Below are 22,612 nucleotides of genomic sequence, written 5' to 3'. Positions count from 1 at the left end.
CAGAAACCCTCCCTTTATCTATATATTGCGGTTTCCCTGGCAACTCCATGGCAGCATAACATATGGGCAGTTCTCCGCCTCCAACTGCCAGATAGGACCACCCTCAGTATAAGTTTGACTCCACCCAATAGTCAGCATTCCTTTTTTATGTCCTCGCAGCCGATAGGATCTGTTTTTCTCTCTGAGTGTTTACCTCATTATATTTTTAAACATAGTTTTTCCATTGCCCTTACCTCCGCGCATTTGCGGGTCCAGACAGGTTGCCTCGCCTCTCTGATGTCCTGTCTCCTAGGTTCCTAAACGGGCCGATAGGAGCAGATGTTTGCTGGGTGGTCTCCAGCCTGGCCATTGCAATCCATCTAAAGGATGGTATTGGCGCCTCCATGTCCGCGCTGCATGTGCACTTTTTCGCCGATAATATCGGCTTTTTCCCCGCAGGTCTGCAATTTCGCTCGTCACTTCTGGTTTGGCGGCCATGTTTCTGGTGGCAGGGGGATCGGCCAGAAGTGCGGCGGCGGCCATTTTGCGTATGGGCAAGGCTGCCTGCGACACTGATTTAAACAGCGCCGGATGTCCGCTCGGCGTCTAAGCTCTGTGCGGCGTCCTGAGCGTCTGGCGGACATTGGATGGTGTGACTGGGAGCAAACTTTTGCCCAAAAAGGTGGGTCTTTGTACGCATTACTTACTTTTCTACCTACATGCTCCGCAATGTACGCTCTCAGTTTCACCCCTTCCCTGCTGTTTTAATACAAGCGTTGTCTGCTTGTTTTCAGCTGCTCTGTGATATCATGGGGAAATCATCCAAAAAAGACCAAAATAAACATAGGTAAGGAGGGTGAGTTTATTTATTTAAAGAGGTATACTCTCTAGATTGAGAGTAGTTTTACATTATATTTATTTCTCGGTCTTTTAGGCATTCTAAAGACAAATCCTCACATGGACATTACCATGACAAGCCTTCAGGCTCTGCATCTTCCAGAAGATTTAGTCAGGAAAAGGAGGAATATGAGAAGGATTGCTTCTACTTCTCCTGAGGTGGATCAACCTTGATCCTCTACACCCAGGAAATGTTTCAAGAAGACGGACAGACCATCAGAGGATCAGTGCTGGCTATGTGGGGCACCACGATTACAGGATAAATTAGTCTGTGGCTCTTGCTTCGGAGAGATTTCTGGAGAGAATCAGGATTTATCTTCAGTCATTAAGCAAACTGTCCGCGATGCCGTGGCTGAAATGCGGAAGGATTTCATTCCTGGGAGACGTTCTTCTTCGAAGTCAAAACAGGAAGATATAAGTGGTGATTCAGATTGCAGTTCATCCTCATCAGAGGATTCATAGTCGACAATAGATTTCTCATCCATTCCTAACTTTGTCGCTCAGGTAAAAGAGTCTATAGGTTGGAAAGACCCTAGTTCAAGTAAGCAAGACAGGAAAAAAACATACTTTAAAGGAAAGGTTCAGGGAGGGTGGGCAAAAAATAAAAATAAAATTCCACTTACCTGGGGCTTCCTCCAGCCCGTGGCAGGCAGGAGGTGCCCTCGCCGCTGCTCCGCAGGCTCCCGGTGGTCTCCGGTGGCCGACCCGACCTGGCCAGGCCGGCTGCCAGGTCGGGCTCTTCTGCGCTCCAAGGCCCGGAACTTCTGCGTCCCACGCCGGCGCTCTGACGTCATCGGACGTCCTCCGTGCTTTACTGCGCATGCGCAGTAAAGCACGGAGGACGTCCGATGACGTCAGAGCGCCGGCGTGGGACGCAGAAGTTCCGGGCCTTGGAGCGCAGAAGAGCCCGACCTGGCAGCCGGCCTGGCCAGGTCGGGCGCGCCACCGGAGACCACCGGGAGCCTGCGGAGCGGCGGCGAGGGCACCTCCTGCCTGCCACGGGCTGGAGGAAGCCCCAGGTAAGTGGAATTTGATTTTTATTTTTTACCCACCCTCCCTGAACCTTCCCTTTAAGCAATTGGAGAAGTTGCAAGAGTCTTTTCCTCTTGTGGAGGAAGTTAAAGGGAACCTTAACTGAACGGGGGGTAAAGAGTTTTACTTACCTGGGGCTATTACCAGCCCCCTGCAGCAGTCCTGTGCCCTCGGCGCCGCTCTGAAATCCTCTGGTCCCCCGCTGTCACTTAGTTTCGTTTTTGACGACTCACCAGTCGCCGGCCGCCATGCGTATTATTGGACGCATTCACCAATGCAATTAGCGCTATTGCGGACCGCAACGCGTACAAAAGTATGCGATGCCGCATATCTACGCGTGCGGAATGCGGCAACGCGTATTTTTGTACGCGTTGCGGTCCACAATAGCGCTAATTGCATTGGTGAATGCGTCCAATAATACGCATGGCGGCCGGCGACTGGTGAGTCGTCAAAAACGAAACTAAGTGACAGCGGGGAACCAGAGGATTCCAGAGCGGTGCCGAGGGCACAGGACTGCTGCAGGGGGCTGGTAATAGCCCCAGGTAAGTAAAACTCTTTACCCCCCGTTCAGTTAAGGTTCCCTTTAAAGGTATCAATTTTGATGAGTGTAATAAAACCGTCAAGAAGCCCCCAGTGAAGAATAGACTCAAGAAAATGTACCCTCTTTCTGAGGAAGATGGTTCCTTGGTGGATAGTTATCCTGTGGTGGACGCCTTTGTGGCTAGATTGGCCAAGAATGTCACCTTACCATCAGAAGATGTTACATCATTCAAAGATCCACTGGAAAGGCAGATCGACCAAGACCTCAAAAGATCATATATGTCGGCTGGAGACGCGGCCAGACCCGCAGTGGCCTTGACTTCTATATCCAAGGCCATGAAGGTTTGGTCTAATTCTCTAATAGAGGCTATAGAAAATGGGGCTGATAAAGAAACTCTGATTTCTTGGATTAACGACATGAAGTTCACTTCGGATTTTGTGGGAGAGGCTTCCCTTGATGTGATAAGAAATTCAAATAGGTCCATGCTCTTTTCAATAATGGCCAAGAAGAGAGCTCTTTGGCTTAGGCCTTGGATAGCAGATCCCTCTTCAAAGGCAACATGGACTAGAATTCCTTATGATGGAAAGAATCTTTTTGGCCCCAAGATGGACTCCGCGATATCCCGTGTTACCGGAGGAAAATCGGGCTTACTTCCCCAAGACAGAAAATTTAGAGCTAGGAAATGGGGTCAGCAAAGACAGCAAACATCACAAAGGTTTAGAGATTCTAAATCTTACAAGCACATTAGAAAGTTTGAGGGTAACTGGAGACCTTCTCAGTCAACTTTTTTCAGAGCGCCAAAAATAAGTCATCGACCATGGCAGGAGGCGCCGCAAAATCTTTTTGATATGAGGCCCGCCCAGGTGGAAATAGTAGGGGCAAGACTAAAACAATACTTTCCTGTCTGGGCGGAAAAGGTATCAGATCCGTGGATCAGAAATGTGGTATCAGTCGGACATGCCTGGTCCTTCATCAAAAAGCCAATTTTGCCTCGTGTAATGGAAACTACAATTCCGAAATCTCCTCAAAAAAAGAAAATACTATTGGACTATGTGACCTCCCTGGTGTCGCAAAGAACGGTGATTCCAGTACCAAACGACGAAAGATATCTCGGCTACTATTCACCAGTCTTCCTAGTGAAGAAAAAGTCAGGCGAATGGAGGCCAGTATTAGACTTAAAGTCTTTGAACGCATTCATCAAAATTCAGAAGTTCAAGATGGAATCTTTGCAGACGGTCATAAAGACAGTAAGAGCTGAGGATTGGATGGCCTCCCTCGACTTAAAGGATGCGTATTTTCACATCCCGATAGCTCCTTCACATCAAAAGTACTTACGTTTTCTCGTGGGAGGCGTCCATCTTCAGTTCTGCTGTCTGCCCTTCGGTCTGTCCACCTCCCCAAGGACATTTACCAAAGTACTGCTGGCAGTAGTGGCTATTCTCAGACTGCGGGGAATAAGGTTACTACACTACCTAGACGATGTGCTTATACTAGCAAGATCAAGGGAAACGTTGATCAATCATCGAGATATGGTGATAGATACCTTCATAGAATTCGGATGGCTACTCAACCTGAAAAAAAGCCAGCTGGAGCCGACTCAAAATCTTGTTTTTCTGGGTGCTCTTTTCTCAACCGATCGAGATACTGTGTTGCTGCCCCAGGACAAAATCGAATCATTGATACAAAAAGTAAGCCGGATTTGGAGCAACTTGGTCCTGTCCGCAAGGCAGTGTATGAGGATACTGGGGCTAATGTCTTCCACGATCCCTCTAGTAAGATGGGCACATTGGAATCTTCGGAAGTTTCAAATGAATTTCTTGCGTCGGGGGAAGAATCGGAGTCTGAACGATCCAATTTTAATTCCACACGAAGTATGGAAAAGTCTACTATGGTGGAAATCTCAGACAAATCTCAGCAACAGCTACTCGATCAGGCCCCCTCTGTGGGAGGTGGTAACATCGGACGCAAGTGCCTTAGGCTGGGGAGCAAAATACAGGAGCTGGGCGGTGCAAAGGACTTGGGCATCTCCAAATACCCAGTTGGTTTCCAACATCATCGAGCTCAGAGCTGCCCACCAAGCTTTGAAAGCCTTTTTACCGCTTCTGAAGGGATGCTCGGTACTGTTCAGACTCGACAACAAGGCTGCAGTGTCCTACATCAGGAGGAAGGAGGGAAACACACAGCAGTTTGTTACTAAGGGAGGCCACTCCTATCTTGACTCTGGCTCAAAAGAATTTGATGGACATTACGGCAGTATACCTTCCGGCTGCGGAGAATGTTCAGGCGGACATGCTATCAAGATGCTCCCTTTCCAACAACGAGTGGTCCCTGAATCCTTAAGTGTTTCTGTCTGCAGTAGAGAAATGGTGTTATCCACAAGTGGATCTATTCGCGAGTCAGAACAACAAGGTACCGATCTTCTTTTCTCGCTTTCCGATGAATGGAGCTGCAGGAGTGGATGCTCTAATACAGAAGTGGACTTTCAAAAAAGGCTATGCCTTTCCCCCTTTTCCATTAATTCTGAGGTTTTTACAGAAGGTTTTGCTATCCAAAGTGGAGATTCTGGCAATCATACCAGACTGGCCGAGGAGGCCTTGGTACACACTGCTCAAGAGCCTACTTGTAGACCGTCCTTTTCGCCTACCACTAATCCCGGACCTTCTGTCTCAGAACGGATTTCTGCATCCGAACCTCAGCAGGCTAAAGTTGACGGCATGGAGGTTGAGAAACACAGACTGTTGACCCAGGGCTGTCCTCAGATTGTTGTTCGAACTTTCTTGGCAGCAAGGAAACCAACTACAACTGCCATTTATAATAGAGTTTGGGATAAGTTTGTTTCCTTTGCTCAATCAGCCTCTTTTGACCCCTTGCATCCACAGGTTGCCCATGTACTTCTCTTCCTTCAGAGGGGATTGGAGTTAGGCTTGGCCTACAATACGTTAAAATCTCAGATGTCCGCAATCTCGGCAGTATTGGGCTTTCCATGGTCATCTAACGTCTTGATTAGGCAATTCTTCAGAGCAGCCTTGAAAATTAGGCCACCGAGAAAGCCAAGATATCCGTAGTGGGATCTCCCTTTAGTGCTGGAATATTTGGCTGGCTCCCCTTTTATGCCAATAGACAAGTGTTCTCTCTTCAATCTAACCTTGAAGACAGTCTTCATCATAGCCATCACTTCCGGGAGAAGAGTATCGGAAATACAGGCGCTAAGCTGTAAAGAGCCATTCATGTCCTTTTTTGGAGATCGTGTCGTCTTAAACCCAGTGAAAGCTTTTGTGCCAAAGGTATCGTCTTATTACCATTTTAATCAGGAGTGGATGTTGCCTGCCTTCACGGATCCTTTGGATTCCTCTAAAGTTCACCCCTTGGATCTGGTTTCAACTATAAAAGTGTACCTGAGGGCCCTTTTCCACCTGCAGTCGCTAGCGTTCACGCTGAACGCTAGCGATTGCTGAATCGCAAAACCGGCGATTCCCCGACGTTTTGCGGCCGCGATTTTGCTATGCTATGCACTGCAGAGCAAAATCGCAACAAATATCGCTCCGCCGCGCATTCGCGTTAGGGTAAAAAACGAATCGCGGTAGTGGAAATGACCTACCGCGATTCCTATGTTAAAAAGCAAACCGTAGCGATTGTAAAATCGCTAGCGGTTTGCGACTTTGCGATTCAGCGCTGGTGGAAAAGGGCCCTTAAAGCCACTGAGCCATTCAGAGCAACAGACAGACTATTCGTGCTACCTTGGGGGCCAAACAAGGGTAAAGCAGCTACAGTAAGGACAATTTCAAAGTGGATTGTTATGATCATCGGGAAATCATACAAGGCAAAGAATCTGTCTCCTCCTCAAGTACTGTCTGCCCATTCAACCAGAGGCATGTCAGCTTCTTGGGCGTCAGTAGGGAGAGTTTCACTTGAAACTATCTGTATAGCGGCTAATTGGGCATCGAGTCACACCTTTATTAGGCACTATAAAATAGAGCCGGCGACTCTGTCTACTTCAGCATTTGGAAAGGAAGTTCTTTCTTTAGCTGCTAATCAATTATGTTGATTTATACTTCTGTTTGACTTATTTCATTAAATACACTTTTTTTGTTCAGCATACCCTCCCTTGTTGGCTTGAATTTTTTTCTCTAGTTATTAGCCCATATGTTATGCTGCCCTGGAGTTGCCAGGGAAAACGGAAAATTGAATACTTACCTTCGAAAGCAATTTTCCTTTCTTGGCAATACTCCATGGCAGCATACATTCCCACCCATTTTTGGCATTCGGCGGCTCGTCCGTCAAGTGGAATGCTGACTATTGGGTGGAGTCAAACGTATACTGAGGGTGGTCCTATCTGGCAGTTGGAGGCGGAGAACTGCCCATATGTTATGCTGCCATGGAGTGTTGCCAGGAAAGGAAAATTACTTTGGAAGGTAAGTATTCAATTTTCCGTTATATTGAATGCAGCCCTGCCCTTCCAGTGTTAGAGTGGACCTAAACTCTTGCACAGGACACAAGGAAAACATAACAGAAATGCACCCTTTGTGTATTTAAAGAGTGTAGCCTATGTAATTACCCCTCATTTGTGTCTAATCACTAGTTGTAATTTGATCTCCCCCTTGTGTCTCATGACTGTCTATGGCAGATAAGCACATCTGAAAGTACAGACTGTAAACAATATGTCTGCTTCCATGAATCAGGAAGTAGAAACTGTGCAGATTTTTTAGGATTTTGTATCGGCTTTTTACAGAGACATGTTTTTTGTTTAACCACTTGAGGACCACAGTCTTTCTATCCCTTAGGGACCAGAGCCTTTTTCTCCATTCAGACCACTGCAGCTTTCACGGTTTATTGTATATACAACCTACCACCTAAATGAATTTTACCTCCTTTTCTTGTCACTAATACAGCTTTCTTTTGGTGCTATTTGATTGCTGCTGCAAGTTTTAGTTTTTATTATATTCATCAAAAAATACATGAATTTTGTCAAAAAAATTACTTTTTTAACTTTCTGTGCTGACATTTTTCAAATAAAGTAAAATTTTCTATACATTTGAGCGCGAAAGTTATTCTGCTACATGTCTTTGATAAAAAAAAAAAACCATTCAGTGTATATTTATTGGATTGGGTAAAAGTTATAGCGTTTACAAACTATGGTGCCAAAAGTGAATTTTCCCATTTTGGAGCATCACTGACTTTTCTGACCACCTGTCATGTTTCATGAGGTGCTAAAATTCCAGGATAGTATAAATACCCCCCAAATGACCCCATTTTGAAAAGAAGACATCCTAAAGCGGAAAATGACACTTTGTGACCAAAAAAAAAAATTGGAAAAAAGTTTCCATCTCTTCTAACTTGCGACAAAAAAAAAAAATGAAATCTGCCACGGACTCACTATGCTCCTCTCTGAATACCTTGAAGGGTCTACTTTCCAAGATGGGGTCATTTGTGGGGTGTGTTTACTGTCCTGGCATTTTGGGGGGTGCTAAATTGTAAGCACCCCTGTAAAGCCTAAAGGTACTCATTGGACTTTGGGCCTCTTAGCGCACTTAGGGTGCAAAAAAGTGCCACACATGTGGTACCGCTGTACTCAGGAGAAGTAGTATAATGTGTTTTGTGGTGTATTTTTACACATACCCATGCTGGGTGGGAGAAATATCTCTGTAAATGACAATTTTTTGATTTTTTTTACACACAATTGTCCATTTACAGAGAGATTTCTCCCACCCAGTATGGGTATGTGTAAAAATACACCCCAAAACACATTATACTACTTCTCCTGAGTACGGCGATATGACATGTGTGACACTTTTTTGCAGCCTAAGTGCGCTAAGGGGCCCATCATCCTATTCACAGGTCATTTTAAGGCATTTGTTTTCTAGACTACTCCTCACGGTTTAGGGCCCCTAAAATGCCAGGGCAGTATAGGAATCCCACAAGTGACCCCATTTTAGAAAGAAGACACCCCAAGGTATTCCATTAGGTGTATGGTGAGTTCATAGAAGATTTTATTTTTTGTCACAAGTTAGTGAAAAATGACACTTTGTGAAAAAACTATAAAAATCAATTTCCGCTAACTTCTGACAAAAAATAAAATCTTCTATGAACTCGTCATACATCTAACAGAATACCTTGGGGTGTCTTTTTTCTAAAAAGGGGTCACTTGTGGGGTTCCTATACTGCCCTGGCATTTTACGGGCCCCAAACCGTGAGTAGTCTGGAAACCAAATGTCTCAAAATGACTGTTCTGGGGTATAAGCATCTGCAAATTTTGATGACAGGTGGTCTATGAGGGGGCGAATTTTGTGGAACCGGTCATAAGCAGGGTGGCCTTTTAGATATCAGGCTGTATTGGGCCTGATCTGATGGATAGGAGTGCTAGGGGGTGACAGGAGGTGATTGATGGGTGTCTCAGGGGGTGGTTAGAGGGGAAAATAGATGCAATCAATGCACTGGGGAGGTGATCGGAAGGGGGTCTGAGGGTTTGGCCGAGTGATCAGGAGCCCATACAGGGCAAATTAGGGCCTGATCTGATGGGTAGGTGTGCTAGGGGGTGACAGGTGGTGACAGGAGGTGATTGATGGGTGTCTCAAGGTGTGATTAGTGGGGGGAATAGATGCAAGCAATGCACTGGCGAGGTGATCAGGGCTGGGGTCTGAGGGTGTGGGCGGGTAATTGGGTGCCCTAGGGGCACATAGGGGTCTAATCTGATGGGTAGCAGTGACAGGTGGTGACAGGGGGTGATTGATGGGTAATTAGTGGGTGTTTAGAGGAGAGAACAGATGCAATGCACTTGGGAGGTGATCTGACGTCGAATCTGCGGGTGATCTATTGGTGTGTGTGGGTGATCAGATTGCCCGCAAGGGGCAGGTTAGGGGCTGATTGATGGGTGGCAGTGACAGGGGGTGATTGATGGGTGGCAGTGACAGGGGGTGATTGATGGGTGATTGACAGGTGATCAGTGGGTTATTACAGGGAAGAACAGATGTAAATAATGCACTGGCGAATTGATAAGTGGGGGTCTGAGGGCAATCTGAGTGTGTGGGCGGGTGATTGGGTGCCCGCAAGGGGCAGATTAGGGTCTGATCTGATAGGTAACAGTGACAGGTGGTGATTGACGGGTGATTGACGGGTAATTAGTGGGTGTTTAGAGAAGAGAACAGATGTAAACAATACACTTGGGAGGCGATTTGACGGCGGGTTTGCAGGCAATCTAATGGTGTGGGTGGGTGATCAGATTGCCCACAAGGGGCAGGTTAGGGGCTGATTGATGGGTGGCAGTGACAGGGGGTGATTGATGGGATATTGATGGGTGATTGACGGGTGATTGACAGGTGATCAGGGGGGATAGATGCATACAGTACACGGGGGGGGGGGGGGGGAGTCTGGGGGGGTTCTGGGGAGAATCTGAGGGGTGGGGGGGGGTGATCAGGAGTCCCCAGGGGGCAGTTTAGGGATTTTTAAAAAAATAGCGTTGACAGATAGTGACAGGGAGTGATTAATGGGTTATTAGGGGGGTGATTGGGTGCAAACAGTGGTTTGGGGGGTGGGCAGGAGGGGGGGGTCTGAGGGGTGCTGTGGGCGATCAGGGGGCGGGGGGGGGGGGCAGATCAGTGTGTTTAGGTGCACACTAGGGTGGCTGCAGCCTGCCCTGGTGGTCCCTTGGACACTGGGACCACCAGGGCAGGAGGCAGCCTGTATAATACACTTTGTATACATTACAAAGTGTATTATACACTCTGTAGCGGCGATCGCGGGGTTAACAACCCGCCGGCGCTTCCGAACGGCCGGCGGGTTGTCGTCGCGGGTGGGCGGAGCCAGTTGCCAGGGGAAGCTCGCGTCATCAATGACGCGATCGCTCCCCCGGCATGCCGAAAGGACGCAACGCCCTTGGGCGTATTGCGGTCCTTTCGGCGTCCACTTTGCCGCCGCCCATCGGCTGTGGGCGGTCGGCAAGTGGTTAAAGGTTATTATTCTGTTGTGTATCTTTTAGAGCAGAGAGGAGTTCTGAGTTCAGGTCCACTTTCATTTAGGCTGAATAGCTTTGCAGAATTCTCTCTCGCCTCTTTCCCCCCTATTTTGTACTGGCTTCTTCAGAACTCTCAGCAATCAAACATTCTGAAGAGATTACCTGACAGGACTAAAGACGTTGCCACCTGTAATACATTTCAGAATGTAAAACAGGTAGAGTGAAAATTTTACAATGGGCAAACACCGACTAAATAATTTATAAATAAATATTGTAAACAAATAAGCAATTTTATTAATTATGCTATTTTCACTACAGTTCCTCTTTCATCTCACCACTTTTTCCCTCCTGCTGCCATTCTGACAGTGTTCTCATCAGGCTATTATTGGAAACAACAATACAGTAGTAAAGCAATACAAACAGCTCTATAAAGGTCCCCACTACTCAATATTTTATAAACAGTTTCAATATAAATGTCAAATTTAATGAAAATCTATCAAAACTATGGTATTTTCCATTGATATTATGAACAAAACATTTTATTAACTCTATCTTTATCAGTGTTTCAATAGCTTTGTACTGCATTAAGCATCCATGGAATCCGTGGCGCTCCTGGATAGTGCTAATGTGGCATGAACTAATTCCTGCAGGGCAAACGCTTTGCGGTATTCGTTTTTTGACCCTGCATAGTTTGGCGTGCGAAAGCAAATGCATATTTGCATGGGCATTGCCTCATGAATAGCCAATTGAGCCAGATTTGCAGAGCCAGACTTGCTAGGGTAAAACTTGGTGTTAGATCACACATACATTTTCCTCAGGTAAGCATAATTCACATGTATGTTTTAGTTACCCATTTTCCTAGCATTTACCATAATTGCTGCTTAAAGTTCTGCATCTAGGACCCTTCCTGACAGAACTTTTTTTTTAATGCATATGTGTGCTATTGTGGAAACCAGCTGGTCGAAATACATTTGGGGAGGGGGGTGGGGTCTGATGACAATTGGATTGCATATTTGGTGGACAGCAGGCATTCTGAATGCACTATAGCCACTGTACATGTATTTAAACTTATAATAGTACTATGCTGCTCAATGGGAACTGTTACTGTCCTTCAGCAAATACACTGCACAACTGTACCAAATTTTACCGATTTGTTTTTTCACTTCCTGACGCAAGACAGGAAGTGAACTATTTGACCTGGAAAAGAATAAATTATTATTATTATTATTTAGTATTTATATAGCGCCGACATGTTACGCAGCGCTGTACAGTGTGTGTATATATATATATATCTTGGCACTAACTGTCCCTCAAAGGAGCTCACAATCTAATCCCTACCATTGCCATATGTCTATATTATGTAGTGTAAGTACTGTAGTCTAGGGCCAATTTTAGGCGGAGCCAATTAACTTATCCGTATGTTTTTGGAGTGTGGGAGGAAACCGGAGTGCCCGGAGGAAACCCACGCAGACACAGAGAGAACATACAAACTCTTTGCAGATAGTGCCCTGGCTGGGATTCGAACCAGGGACCCAGCGCTGCAAGGCGAGAGAGCTAACCACTACGCCACCGTGCTGCCCAATAAATACAATGTATTTGTTCTTAAAAGCGCTAACGCAATCGCCGCACAAAGCGATTTTGTGAGCGTTTTGTGCTTTTCCTATACCTTCCATTGTAGCAAAATCGCCCTAAAAATGGTACATGCAGCGTTTTGCTGAGAGGAAAGCTGACCAAACGCTCAGATATAAACTATCCCATAAGGATTCCTTGCACTAGCGATCTTTTAAAATCGCCGGCGCTAAAAAAACCCGCAAAACGCCCTAGGTGTGAACAAGCCCTTATTCCATTACTTTGCCAGTTTCTGCTTTGCATGTTTATGGCTGGTCATGGTTCAGCTACTTTCTCTCAAATACCACAGTAATAATTTCACATCCCAGTCAGGATTGTCAGTCCCAAATTACAGTATTGCCCTTTTATAACAAAAGTCAATTGAATGTACTCACTTCCCTTTGTCTGAAATGCAACAACATGATGCATTACTTCAAGACAGTGACTAACCACTTGCCTTTGCGAGTTAGGCATGCATCAAGGGACAATGATTTACAGGCCTCAATTACACATAGTCATTAAAGCCCTAGTTCGCTCTCCTGGATTTTTAATTGTTAATAATGATGAAAAGGGGACTGTAGCATTACTCATATAATTTTCATATTTGAGGCAGCCAAATAACTAAAATAATTGCACAAAGTATGCTGAAAGCAGAGTGGGTGTTGCTTACCTTGCACTAAGCCCTCACTTGACATTACAATACTCACCTCCTCCCTCCGCTCCATTCTGTGGAGCAAAGCGAAAAGTTTGGCAGGGCCAGCTCTATGCTCAAAACTTTGTGTATTGCAAATGATAATATGTTGTACATGATATGCATTAAAAACAAGACCATCAAGTAGCAGTTTACAGAGAACCCGAGGTGGATCTTCGGGAGGCAGATGGGACACAGAGCCATGTTCTCTGCCTAATGATATGGCTCTGTGTCCCCCAACCGCTGCGTTCCCCCCCCCCCACGCTATAGCCCCCCCCGAGTTTAGCGACAAGATTTGTTGCTAACTCGGAGGTAAACAGAGGGGAGAGGAATTCCCTGTTTAAGATGCCTGCCAGGGGCGTTCTTACAGGGTTTCCTGAGCTGCCATTGGGCAGCTCTCTCCCCTGGCAGCGCCTCCTGCCGCTCCCCCGCCTCCCTGCAAGTTATGAGAGACAACACAGTCTCTCAGCGCAGCGTCGTGACCCAGAGGTCACGCAAGTGAAAGTGGGTCATTGCGGCCTACCTGATCCGCTCAGCCCTGGGGATCAGGTAGCCTACTTTTTTTTTGAGCCCACCTCGGGCTCTCTTTAAAGCAGAACTCTAGCCAGGCCATTTTCTAAGTTGCAGATTTTTGTGTAAGAATACAGGCATATGAAAAAGTTTGGGAACCCCTCTCAGCTTAAAGGTGGCCACACACCATACAATTATTAAAATGTATTTTCAATTCAAGAATTGCAATACATTTTTTTGACTGATTGTAACATGTCAAATATCTGACCAATAGAAATCCAAACAAGGACCGGCACCACAGCAGAGTATTTATAGCTCAAATACTTTAATTAATCATCAGAAGATAGCAACAAATCCCTATCTTCTGATACTTGATTAAAGTATTTGAGCTATAAATACTCTGCTGTGGTGCCAGTCCTTGTTTGGATTTCTGCTGCTGAGACCCCTTGGTACGGGGGTGGGACCTTGGCACACATTATTTTTTGGGCCACTATCGGTGCTCCTGGGCCTTCTTGAATACAATATCTGACGAATGTAACACGCACGCACGCACGCACACACACACACACCAGAATTTTTTTTTTATTTTTCTGGAAATCAGATCATTTTTATTGAATTGCTGTCAAATCGGATATAATCGGATCATTTTATTTTATCGTTACTTGACAGCCAAAACATCCAGTGCTCATCTCCTCACCAAGAGGAGTCCCATAGGTCCTTTTCCACAGGTGTGAAATTCACAGTGAAATCAATATGCTACCGTATGTTTCACGTGGATGGTGCAAAAGATCGGATGGAATGCTGCAGTTTTCTGCACCAAACATGTGAATCCCTATAGCCATGCATGGCACAAGTAGAAGGATTCACATGCATATCACAAAGTAAAAGGTCCTTTTTACTTTGGCAATGGCACCAATGTGATAGTGGTAAAGGTCCTGTAACCACATTTTGTAAAACCTCATACACACGCCTGACTTAAAGTAAACCTGAGATAAAGAAAAAATATACATACCGGGGGATTCCGCCAGCACCATTCAGGCTAATCCCTCCCTTGTCATCCTCCTCTGCTGCCTGGATCTTCTGCTACGGGTCCTGGTACTTCAGGCAGTTAGGGCGTAGTGTGCATGCGCGGCCCGGCCATGCCACATTGTGCTCCCGTTGTTAGGAGCGTTCTGCGCCTGCGCCAACTGCCCGAAGCACCAGGACCCATAGAGGAAGATCCAAGTGGTGGAGGAGGATGGTGTCACAGGAGCCCTGGTGGCTGGAACGTGAAATGCCTTCCCAAATGGTTTCAGCACATAAATCGTGCAAACTGTGGTCGCAGTGGATGCGAAGAAACCGTTGGGAATTGGCCGCAGACAAACCAGAAGGGAGCCTGTGAGGTACGGTAATTACAACTTTACACACTATTTCAGGGTATAACTGCCACCACTTCTGCTTTCCTGGGCCAGAAGCACCCACGGACTAGCGATTTCTAGACCTGCAAATAAACGGTTAAACACACTCTATTCTGTCTAGCTAACAACAAAAGTAGCGTCTCTTCAGAGACCTGGGATCAGTTTCTGTGTATGGCTGAATAGCAGGGTAGCTGAATAAACAAAGGACGTTTGAATGTCGTTTATTAATGCAAGATAAATAATTAATATATACAGACAATCATTAAAATCAACAATTATTGAGACATTAATAGCACAGTATGAAAAGAAAAAGATAAAATACTTAGGTTCATGGAAAGATGTCCGTTTGTGGGAAAACTTGTAGAGTTCTTTGTTTCAGTTCAGAGCAAGATGGCCGAACAAGATGGCCGCTAACCATGTGTCCTCTGGCTAGCAGCAGACAGCTCTTAAGCTCAACACACACCATACAATCTTGGTTGTACAGATTTACCAAATCTATGTAGTATAAGGGCCAACAGATTGAAAATACCTTGAATGATTGATTGGATAAGCTCTTATACTACATGAAAGTGGTAAGACTGAACAACCTAGATTGTATGGTGTGTGTTGAGCCTTATACAGATGGAATTTGGAGGACTGAGTTCCGCCTGCCGGCCATGTGCTTTTGATGAAGCTGGTTTGGGGGTGTGGCAATGCCGGCCCCCTCTGAGTTACCAACCAATGACAGTTCATTTCCTCTGAGAGATTTTAGGGCTAAACTTATAAAATGCCATAACTCATGAACGATACATGTCATATTTAGGTGGATAGCAGATTCATACTTGTCGGATGTAATGGATTGCGGAGATTCCGCCGCGCAGTCTGACAATGAGGCGGCTGGTGCCGTGTTCAGACCGGCGGTTTCTCCGCAACAACATGCGCCTGGTTTGTCTGAACCTAGTAGTGCACACAGATGGAGAGCTACATGCGCGCCAACAGGCAAGCTCTTTATGCCAATAGGAGAAGGATCAGCTGATCTGGACGATCAGCTGATCCCGGAACAGCGGGTGATTGGCTGCCTGGGACTGGGTGGTGTTGAGGAGCACTTTGCTATATATACTTCCTCCCTGTCAGTTGCCAATGCTTATGTGTTAGCACTCAGACCTTAGTCAGATCCTCCAGTGTGGTGGAACCAGGTGGACCTGGGAATCCACACTTAGCCAGAATACTGTGTTATTATTGTGTTATACTTAAGACTAGTTCCAGGGTGTTGAGACCATGGACCTCACACCCAAGACTAGGGATACTGTATCATTATTGTGTATATCTTAGACCAGTCCTTGGGTGTGGAGACCACGGACCTCACACTCTAGACTAGGCATCTGTTTGATATCTGTTATGACCTATTGCTGTCCTGACCTTCCTTCTGCTCTCTGATTCGGTACCTACGCCTTTCTGATTTCTTGTTGCCAACCCTGCCTGTCCCTGGTTACCGAATCAGCCTTCTGTCTCTGTACTTTATCTGCTCGTGTGTTGCCGACCCGGCCTGGCCGACCTTTCTAACTGATACCCCCCTCCTGGGGTGTCCAGTAGCTGCAGAGACTCCCTATCTTCCAAAGGGACCTCTCTGCAATTCAGTCAGGGACTCCATCTCAAAGGAGTCCTTTGACTGCAGTAGAGTCTGATTCCCAACAGTCAGGAAATCACTGGCTCATATACTGTCGCTTACACTTGTCAGGTGTCCAGAGGTTAGTTATACTTAGATTATCGGTGATTCTGCAGATCATCAATAATCAGGTATATATCTGTATTATTGGTGATACTGCAGATCACCAATAATCAGATTCTTTCTGTGTGTTGACACCGATCGTTAAGCCCCATCTACACGATACGATTCTTTATACGATTCAATTCTGATTCTATTTACGATCTGATTAAATCCAACATGTCCGATCGGAATTCGATTCGATTCAATTTGATTTGCCATTGTTTTGCAATGGTAAATCGAATTGAATCGAATTGAATCCCAATCGGACATGTTGGATTTAATCGGATCGTAAATAGAATCGTAATTGAATCGTATAAAGAATCGTATCGTGTAGATGGGGCTTTACATCGGAAAATACCGATTAATATGACATCAGACATGGCTAGGGCACCGGGTCAGGTTCCTGAGAAGATTCATACCCGGGTTATAGGGGCCCCGGGCCCCTCTCGACTGGTATCAAGAGATTCAGCATGACCCTACAGATCCAATGATACCGCTCTCATAACTACCCTATTTACTGTATTCTGTAAATAGGCAAAACATTATATAATACATTCATTTCTTCCTGGTAATGCTGCAGCCAGGCTGTCTGGTGTCAAGCTGTAACTAGCTTTCTGGAATCTCCCTGTATGAAAAGGCCCTTTTGGTTTCTTCAATTAACATCTGAATGTGAGATCAGCTTGGACAAACTGAGTTTACCCCTCTAGCTAACAAGGCACAGGCACCAGGCTTCATGAAAAGAACTCTGCTGCTCTTATGAAGACAGCAGAGACCCCCCCCCCAGGCTTGACTGCAGATGCCCCTACACAACCAATCTAGATTCTAGCACGGCAATGGCAATCGGTGCAGTAAACCGATTGCGTTCTCGTTTCTCACGGCTGTTCCGTGACAGATGGGGAAGGTCCAATTGGCCTGAAGGGGGCTGGGGGAAGCCCCAGGTATGTATAATTTTTGGTTTATCTCAGGTACACTTTAAGTCAGCTGAGGCGGCCGATAACAACCACCTCAGCTGACAATCAGCAAGTGTACAGCACCCAATGTCCCATGACGCTCAACCCGTGAGCGATCCACTGGATGGATGTACTCTACCCTAGCGACGATTCCATTGTTCATGCTGCTCCCCCACCTGCAGCGTGTCACACATGCGCTGCTCATAATTACCCCCCCCCCTCGCATGGCAACACAGCACATCGTTAGCTACGCAAGAGTGTGCAGCCCACGCCAGCGATCTCACCCAAAGGGATCAGGTTCTGATCTCCTTCGGGTGACATAAGTAGACAGTGTGTACACGGCCTAAGATACCCATCAGTTCTGCTCCTTTTAATTTGCAGTACCATGGTAAGAATGAAAGGAGCGGGGATGACCCTTGGCTGATAAAGCCACCACCGCCACCTACTTATTAAATCATGACTGAAACACCTGTGGGGTGGATGGACATTGAAATATGGAAGACTTGCTGAAGACCACTGCTGTGCTGACAAGGATGGTCTTGGAAACTAAGGTGGGCAGGACTGGGTAACGGAGGAAACCTTTCTGGGGTTACAGGAGTAATGAATTCTCCTTACAGCTCATGGGAATTGAAAAAAAAAAAAATCAAATACTTACCTAAGGAGAGGGAAGGCTCTGGGTCCTTTTGAGCCTTCCAGCTCCTCTCACGGTCCCAGAGTTCCAGTGCTGTCACCTCCGGTAGCAGTATTTGACCAATCAGTTGTATACTGCTCTCTGCCACCACAGGAGGCTTTGGACATTTTCGGAGGCCTGAGTGCTACTGAAGATGGGCAGCTACAGTGTGCCTGTGCGAGCGCCCTCTCTTGAGCGCTCGTGCATGCGCAGCAAAGATCCACTCCCAAAGACTTCCGAAGCCTCCCGCGTCGGGGGTTTCAAATGGTGACATCGCTCGAACATGGGGAAGGCTCTATAGGACCCAGAGCCTTCTCCTTAGGTAAGTACCGTATCTGTTTGATTTTTTTTTTATTCCCATTAGCTTTAAAAAAAAATCTTTGGAGAAAGGTTGTAGATTATAGAGTGCTGGAAATCCTAGAATCACCAGGAATTATGTGCAGTATTGGAATGCGAAAAATAGCTTAATGGACATCTACTGTAGTGAGAAGACTAATGAAGGATTACGGCTGCAATCAGTGAGCGCAATTGCGTTTCCCAATGTGGAATTGCAAAAAAAAAGACGAGAGAAGCTTTTTCAATAGTAGATCACATAGCAAATCACATAGCACTGCGTTTGCTATGCGATTTGCATGCTCTCTCATTGTTTTGACCTAATCAGAAATGCAGGCAAACTGCAGCATACAGTCCTTTTGGGGTTGGGTAGAAAATTGATCACACCACTTTCTACAGGGCACCACGATTACCATGTGAATCATGGTGCTCCTTGTGATCTGCAAACGCATGCACTTTGAAAAATCGGACGCAGTGTGGAAGGGTCCTTACTCAAAATGAAAAATAAAACCATTTAGTGCATGGGAGTTTAGCAATTACTGCATTTATGAACAAGCTCTGCAATGATCAGCGCAACTGACAAAGGTAAAGGCATCTGTAAACTTTATAGTGCTCATTAAAACCTTATCCTGGTGATATGGATTCATGATTTCTTTATACAATCTTAGCATCAGGTAATTCAAGGAACACACTTGACTGATTTCGTACGTGTTTTCTGCACAGAAAAACTTAGAACTCATGTTAATTAACCCATTCAGGTTACGTCGTTTTCACGTGAAAAATGTTCACCTCCCATTCAATAGCCTATAACTTTATCACTACTTATCACAATGCACTGATCTATATCTTGTTTTTTCCGCCACCAATTAGGCTTTCTTTGGGGGTGTACATTTTGCTAAGAGCCACTTTACTGTAAATGCATTTAAACAGGAAGAATAAGAAAAAAATGGAAACATGCATTATTTCTCATTTTTCAGCCATTATAGTTTTAAAATAATACATGCCTCCATAATTAAAACTCACGTATTGTATTTGCCCATATGTCCCGGGTATTACACCGTTAAAATTATGTCCCTATCACAATGTATGGCGACAATATTTTATTTGGAAATAAAGAAGCATTTTTTCCCATTTTGCATCTATCACTATTTACAAGTTTAAAATAAAAAAAAAATATAGAAATATTTCATCTTTACATTGATTTTTAAAAAGTTTAGACCCTTAGGTAAATATTTACATGTTTTTTTATAGTAAACATTTTATTTGGGTACTTTTGGGAGGGTGGGAGGTAAACAATAGATTTATAATGTAAATGTGTGTTCTTTTTTTTTTTCAGGTGTAGTATTACTTTTTGGCCACAAGATGGCGGCCATGAGTTTGTTTACATGACGTCACTCTAAGCGTAGCACGCGCTTAGAGTGACACATCGGGAAGGGAACGGCCAGAAAAGGCGCAGCTTCCGAGAGAAGCTGTCGCTTTTTCAGCGGGGGAGAGGAATCAGTGATCGGGCTCCATAGCCCGATACATTGATTCCTTGGCTACCGAATCCGCGGCCGGGAGTGCGCGTCCACACGCACGATCGGCCGCAGAAGCGCGCGGTAGCGCGCATGGTTCCTGGACGTAGAAACTACGTCCAGGAACCAAAATAGGTTAATGGGCTAGTTCACACTAAGGGCTTATTCATACTTGAAAGGGCAAAACGCTGGTGATTTTTGCCGGCGTTTTGCGGGAGTGATTTTTCCGCGATTTCAAGCGGAAAAATTATTGGACAGTGCAGCGATTTCTCCGCGATCGCGTTTAGCGCTTCTATAGCACTGAAACGCGATCGCCGGGAAATCGCCTGAAAATGGTGCAGGCTACGTGTTTGTGTTTTTGGGCGATTTGTGGTGATAACCGCAAATCGCCTAAGTAAGAATGGGCCCATAGGGTTTTATTACACTAGCGCTTTCAAAAGCGCTAGTGTTTGAGCGTTTTGTCGAAATCACCGGCAAAACGCTCAAGTGTGAGTGGGCCCTTAGGGCTTGATTCACTAAAGCGTGATAACTGCTATCACATCAGTTAGCACGAGATCTGCCGCGCGCAACGCTTTGCGACCGTAAAAGGTTACTCCGCATGATAAACAAACGTAATCGCGCGAAAACGGTCGTTTATCACGCAGAGTAATCTTTTGCACGCGCAAAGTGCTGCGCACGGCAGATCGTGTGATAACTGCTGCGATAGCAGTTATCATATCAAGCCCTTAACGTGGTTTTCGCGTGCAGAAAAAAAACATCATGATTCTGGACATTTTGTACGTTTTTTGTATCAATTACATTAGCTGCAGTGAAAACAGCGTGCGTTTTCCTGCATAAAAACACACTTGGTGTGCGGAAAACTTACGCAGAAAAAAGCGTGCAGAAAACTGAAAGACAAGTGTGTCCCCTGCCTTAGGGCTGGTTCAGACGGACACTTGCGGAGCGTTTACCGCAAGCGTTCGGAGCGTCGCGGTAAGCGCTCCCATTCAAGTGAATGGGAGCGCTTACACCGAGCTTTTGTGCGCGTTTACACGATCGCGGCGTTCGGGTCCCGATTTTCGCTAGCTCCCCTAGGGGAAGAAGAAACGTGACCGCATCGGAACGCGACGCAAAGGCTACTGAAAGCCTGACCGCACAGCCGCCGCAACGCCTCCAAACGTGACGCCACGCAGACGTCCGTCTGAACCAGCCCGTACACAATTGTAGCACAAGGCATCTGTGACAGGTAGAATCACCTGAACGCTTTTTTTTAAAAAATGTTTTATAACCTAAATTGCAGGTGGCACCCATAGCCCTGGGGTACTTGAACTGGCCACAGTAAATGACAGTGAGTTTGAGATTAAAAGATTATGATAAATCACATACAAATAATCCTTAGTTATAGTTTATTTAAAGCATAAAGGAATGTTTGTAATACTCTGCAAAACAATCTTGTTGTCATTCGGAGTTCATTCAATATTTGTATCATCCCGAATATTTGTTTATTCAGTGCTAAAGATAAACACCAGTTTTCTTTCGTTTTCAGAACTAAGCACATGATTAACTCACTGTGATTGACAAAAGCACATCTTGGACTGTCGTAAGGTGACAGTGACCACTGACTGGGCTGGCATAGCGACAGTAATGCATGTTATAAGCAGTTGAATAAAGTTGTTTATATCAGTTTTCTTACCAAACTTCTGTGTCCATATGCGGCCTCCTGTCCTCCCTGTAGCCTCCAGGATCCTGACATTGTGGAAGCCATTCTGGCACAGCTTGTCAGCAGCTCCAATACCAGAAATGCCAGCACCAATGATGAGGATTGCTGGCCTGCCTGAGCCCATCTCTTCTTCCTGCTCTGCACTTTGCATTTGCACGACAGAGCCGAGAACCAGCTGATCTGGGCAGAGAGCAATCAGGAGGAGGAGGAGCTTCACTCCTGACCTGCTGATTTGCATATCCTTCTCTGTACAGTATATCGCTTTCCTCAGATGAAAAGCTGCAGGGTAAAGTTCTATGCAGAAGGCTGCGTGCTCTGCTTTCTGTAGTTCTCTGCTCTGGCATACAGTTTAGACTGGAAACACGCTAGCTGATTGCATAACCCAGAACTTGCAGATATGCTGCGTGATTGTGAAACTTATGACACTATTATAAAAGATTGTATTTCCAGTTTCTTATAGATTGCAGACTAAATGGGAAAACTTTTTTTTTTGCAGCCTGCCATTTGCCAAATCCCCTTTTCCCACCATTATTCCAACTTTATATTAAAGATGATCCCAACTTTGTGTTCTTGTCTGGTAGATTTTTCCACATATTTAAAAAAAAGAATAATTATGTGCAAATTTAATTTATCTGAGGCACTTGATAAACACCACCTCAGGTGAGTATCTAACATGTACAGTTGTTTTCAAAATGGTACTTATCCGTTAGCCGGGCGCATCCGGCAGGTGGCGCTGTTGTAGCGAATTTCATTCATGCTTAGTTAACGTTAGTGCTGTGTGAATGGAAGCGCCGCAGGTGGCGCTAATTACATTGATACGGCACATAACAATAACAGTGTTAATGGGAACTAATATGTATTTCAAGTGGCCGGAACTGTTACTTAATGCAATTAAAATGAAGGCGGCGGCAATGTAACAGATGAAGCCGCCGCCTTCGTCTGTTCTTCGTCTTCTTCTCCCCCTTTGCCCTCCTCTGGCTTTTATACAATGCTGGCAGCTGGGGGGGGACATGCGTCTCCCCCCAGAGTCGTTCGTCGCAAGAAAACAAACAGGATTCCCTTCCGCGACGAACGACTCTGGGGGGAGACGCATGTC

The 22,612-nt window shown here is 45.6% G+C and overlaps 1 protein-coding gene across 1 annotated transcript in view; it reads right to left on the bottom strand.

Annotated features, from left to right (window-relative positions):
- The window catches only part of PAOX (polyamine oxidase), a 95,467-nt gene extending 73,648 nt beyond the window's left edge, over positions 1-21,819 (bottom strand). Inside the window, exon 1 of the mRNA XM_068255325.1 lies at positions 21,490-21,819. Coding sequence (XP_068111426.1) covers positions 21,490-21,754 — 265 coding nt within the window. The 5' untranslated portion in view covers positions 21,755-21,819. The remainder of the gene's footprint in view (positions 1-21,489) is intronic.
- Positions 21,820-22,612: the final 793 nt, after the last annotated feature.

This window comes from Hyperolius riggenbachi, chromosome 10 (assembly GCF_040937935.1).
Source record: "Hyperolius riggenbachi isolate aHypRig1 chromosome 10, aHypRig1.pri, whole genome shotgun sequence".
Classification (NCBI taxonomy): domain Eukaryota; kingdom Metazoa; phylum Chordata; class Amphibia; order Anura; family Hyperoliidae; genus Hyperolius; species Hyperolius riggenbachi.
This window is presented reverse-complemented; position numbering and strand designations above follow the sequence as displayed.